At 51.0% G+C, this 2500-nt stretch overlaps 1 protein-coding gene across 11 annotated transcripts in view; it reads right to left on the bottom strand.

Moving 5' to 3' along the window:
* LOC121603688 (voltage-dependent calcium channel type A subunit alpha-1-like) overlaps nucleotides 1-2500 on the bottom strand; it is a 26421-nt gene that overhangs the window by 4926 nt on the left and 18995 nt on the right. For all 11 annotated transcript variants that reach the window (XM_041932785.1, XM_041932787.1, XM_041932786.1 and 8 more), the window contains 11 exons: nucleotides 2226-2500; nucleotides 2008-2151; nucleotides 1572-1938; nucleotides 1392-1502; nucleotides 1236-1319; nucleotides 971-1153; nucleotides 810-901; nucleotides 594-744; nucleotides 394-521; nucleotides 123-325; nucleotides 1-39 (listed from right to left, as the gene is read on the bottom strand). The exon at nucleotides 1-39 is cut by the window's left edge and continues 271 nt beyond it; the exon at nucleotides 2226-2500 is cut by the window's right edge and continues 289 nt beyond it. In XM_041932785.1, coding sequence (XP_041788719.1) covers nucleotides 1-39; nucleotides 123-325; nucleotides 394-521; nucleotides 594-744; nucleotides 810-901; nucleotides 971-1153; nucleotides 1236-1319; nucleotides 1392-1502; nucleotides 1572-1938; nucleotides 2008-2151; nucleotides 2226-2500 — 1777 coding nt within the window. The remainder of the gene's footprint in view (nucleotides 40-122; nucleotides 326-393; nucleotides 522-593; nucleotides 745-809; nucleotides 902-970; nucleotides 1154-1235; nucleotides 1320-1391; nucleotides 1503-1571; nucleotides 1939-2007; nucleotides 2152-2225) is intronic.

The following is a 2500-nucleotide window of genomic DNA, read 5'->3' as shown; positions in this document are numbered from 1 at the left end:
TTTGACGCAGCTCCATATCTGCTTGATCCATCTCTTCCGCTGCAGAAAAGAGGGGGTTGAGAGATTTTTTGAGAACTTGAGTGTACTGGGGAGAGAGGAAGGCCAGCGGGCAGCCGTCTTACCAGGTCGCATTTTAATGCTCAGATTTTCACGAATCAACGCAAACAGGGTCGTGGTGAAGCCCACCCTACCCTCCTCGTCTACCGGCATGTTCATGCGTATGAGCTTTTTGTACGCCAACCGGTTGGGACACTTGTTGCCGAACCCGAGCGGTGGTGCCATATTCTTCAGCATGTCGTACATCTCCGTGTAGTGCAGCTTGCCACTGGGAGGAAGAAGAGAGCATGAGAGGTTTGCAAGCACTAGGAACCTTCTCGGCGACGATCGACTTACGATGCGGAAGGATCATATTCAGCCCATATGCGCACAAACTCGTCCAGATGATGGGCGCCCAGAATACTGGAGTCTCTGGTCAGATAGTCAAAGTTGTCCATAATGACAGCGACGAACAAGTTCAACATCTGCAAATACAACCGGTTGGCGTTCAGAATCGTGCCAAAAATTGACCGAAAATCGAAGCAGCACCAACTCACCAAGAAGGAGCAGAAAAAGATGAATGACACAAAGTACCCGTAGGCCAGGGTCGAGCCGCAGGTTTCGTTCGGTTTGTTCGCCCGTGGATCGCAGGGTCGTCCTTTCAGGCAGGCCAACATAATATTTGGCCAAGATTCGCCAGTTGCACATCTGCGGAGAGTAGGGGAACGTGAGCATTAGATTGAGGGCTGAATGAGATGAACACCGTTGCATACCGAAATAGTAACATTAAACCGTCGAGGAACGATCGGAAGTTGTTGTGACGACTGATGGCGGTATCGGGATCTAGTTCTATGTTTCCAAACACCTACGTAAAAGAGTGTAAGAGGGAAAGTGATGCGCTACAAAAGGCCTATCACGGGCGCTGCTTACATACCTGCATTCCAATAATGGCATAGATAAAGAATAGCATAGCAATCAGCAGGCAAACGTAGGGCAGTGCTTTGAAGGATTGGACAAAAGTCCAGAGGAGGATACGGATGGTGTCACCCTGGCGGAGCAGCTTGATTAAACGGGCAGCACGGAACAGCCGCAGAAAGCCGACATTGAACGAGTTTTCCTGTGTGAGCGTGTGAAAGTGGCGCAGACACAGCTGTGTTAGGCTTGTTTTGCGTAATGGACGGCCCTGAAATGATACTTACCCACAGCAGTAAAATCAACGCATCCACTATACTACCGATAACAGTGATTAAATCGAAAACATTCCATGCATCCTTGAAAAAGTTCTACAAACAAAGAGGGGAAAGATGTGAGCTGAGTTGGTCCAAAATGGGATGAAAGCCGACAGATGCTCATACCCTAGCGCCAAATCCTATGATCTTGAGTACCGTTTCCACGCTGAACATGCCGGTAAATATCATGTTGAGGTACTTCATGAAGTTTTCCAGCTTTTTGTTTTGATCGTGACACTGCAGAGAGAAGAAAGGAAAGTTGTAAAAGCAAGGCCCAAACGCTGTTCAGCCCCAATGTGTGCCTACCTTCATCATCAGCAGCAGCGTGTTGAACACGATCAGCGTCATGATGAAGTACTCGAACGGTGCGGACACGATGATGCGCCAGACCGTGTACTTGAAGCCGGAGTGTTTCGTTGGGATGTAGCGCTCGAGCGGCCGGGCACCGATCGTGAAGTCGATGCACGACTTTTGGTTCTTGTCGATCTCGCCGTCCTGCAGCTCCGCCTCGCCCTGCTCCTGGAACGTGATGATGATCAAGGCCACGAAGATGTTGACGAAGAAGAATGGAAACACCACGAAGTACACCACGTAGAAGATTGACATTTCGATGCGGAAGTTCTGTATTGGTCCCTCGTCCTCGTACGTCGCCGCCATCGAGTTCTGGAGCACTCTGTGGATGGGTGCACAGTGATTAGTGATTCCTTTCCTAGGCCGGCCGGAGATGATGGCGGACACTTACTGTGGCCAACCTTCGCCCGTTTGCACGGCGAAGAGCGTTAGCATAGCGGTGGCCACATTGTCGTAGTTGAAGTACTGCGTCTTCCACTCCCGCTTGGCAGAGCGCGGCAACCCGTCTACCTCGCTGTAAATAAAGTACGAACCCCTGCAAAAGAAAAGGAACAGAGTCCGGTACTCTTCAATACTGTACCAAAACCTGCGACCAACGGTCCCACTCACTGGCAGTCGATGCTGTTATGTTTGCTGTCGTCGGTGCAGTAGAAAAACTTCCCGTTGAACAGCTGCACCGCAATGACGGCGAAGATGAACTGGAACAGTATGTACACGATCAGGATGTTGATGACGTTCTTGAGCGAGCCGACCACACAGTCGAACACCGCCTTCAGCTTCGGCACCCGTTTGATTGTTTTCAGCGGGCGCAGCACGCGCAGCACCCGGAGCGACTTGATCGTGGACAGATCGGCGCCGGCATCGCTGCCGCTAATGTCGAACCC

This window comes from Anopheles merus, chromosome 2R (assembly GCF_017562075.2).
Source record: "Anopheles merus strain MAF chromosome 2R, AmerM5.1, whole genome shotgun sequence".
Classification (NCBI taxonomy): Eukaryota; Metazoa; Arthropoda; class Insecta; order Diptera; family Culicidae; genus Anopheles; species Anopheles merus.
This window is presented reverse-complemented; position numbering and strand designations above follow the sequence as displayed.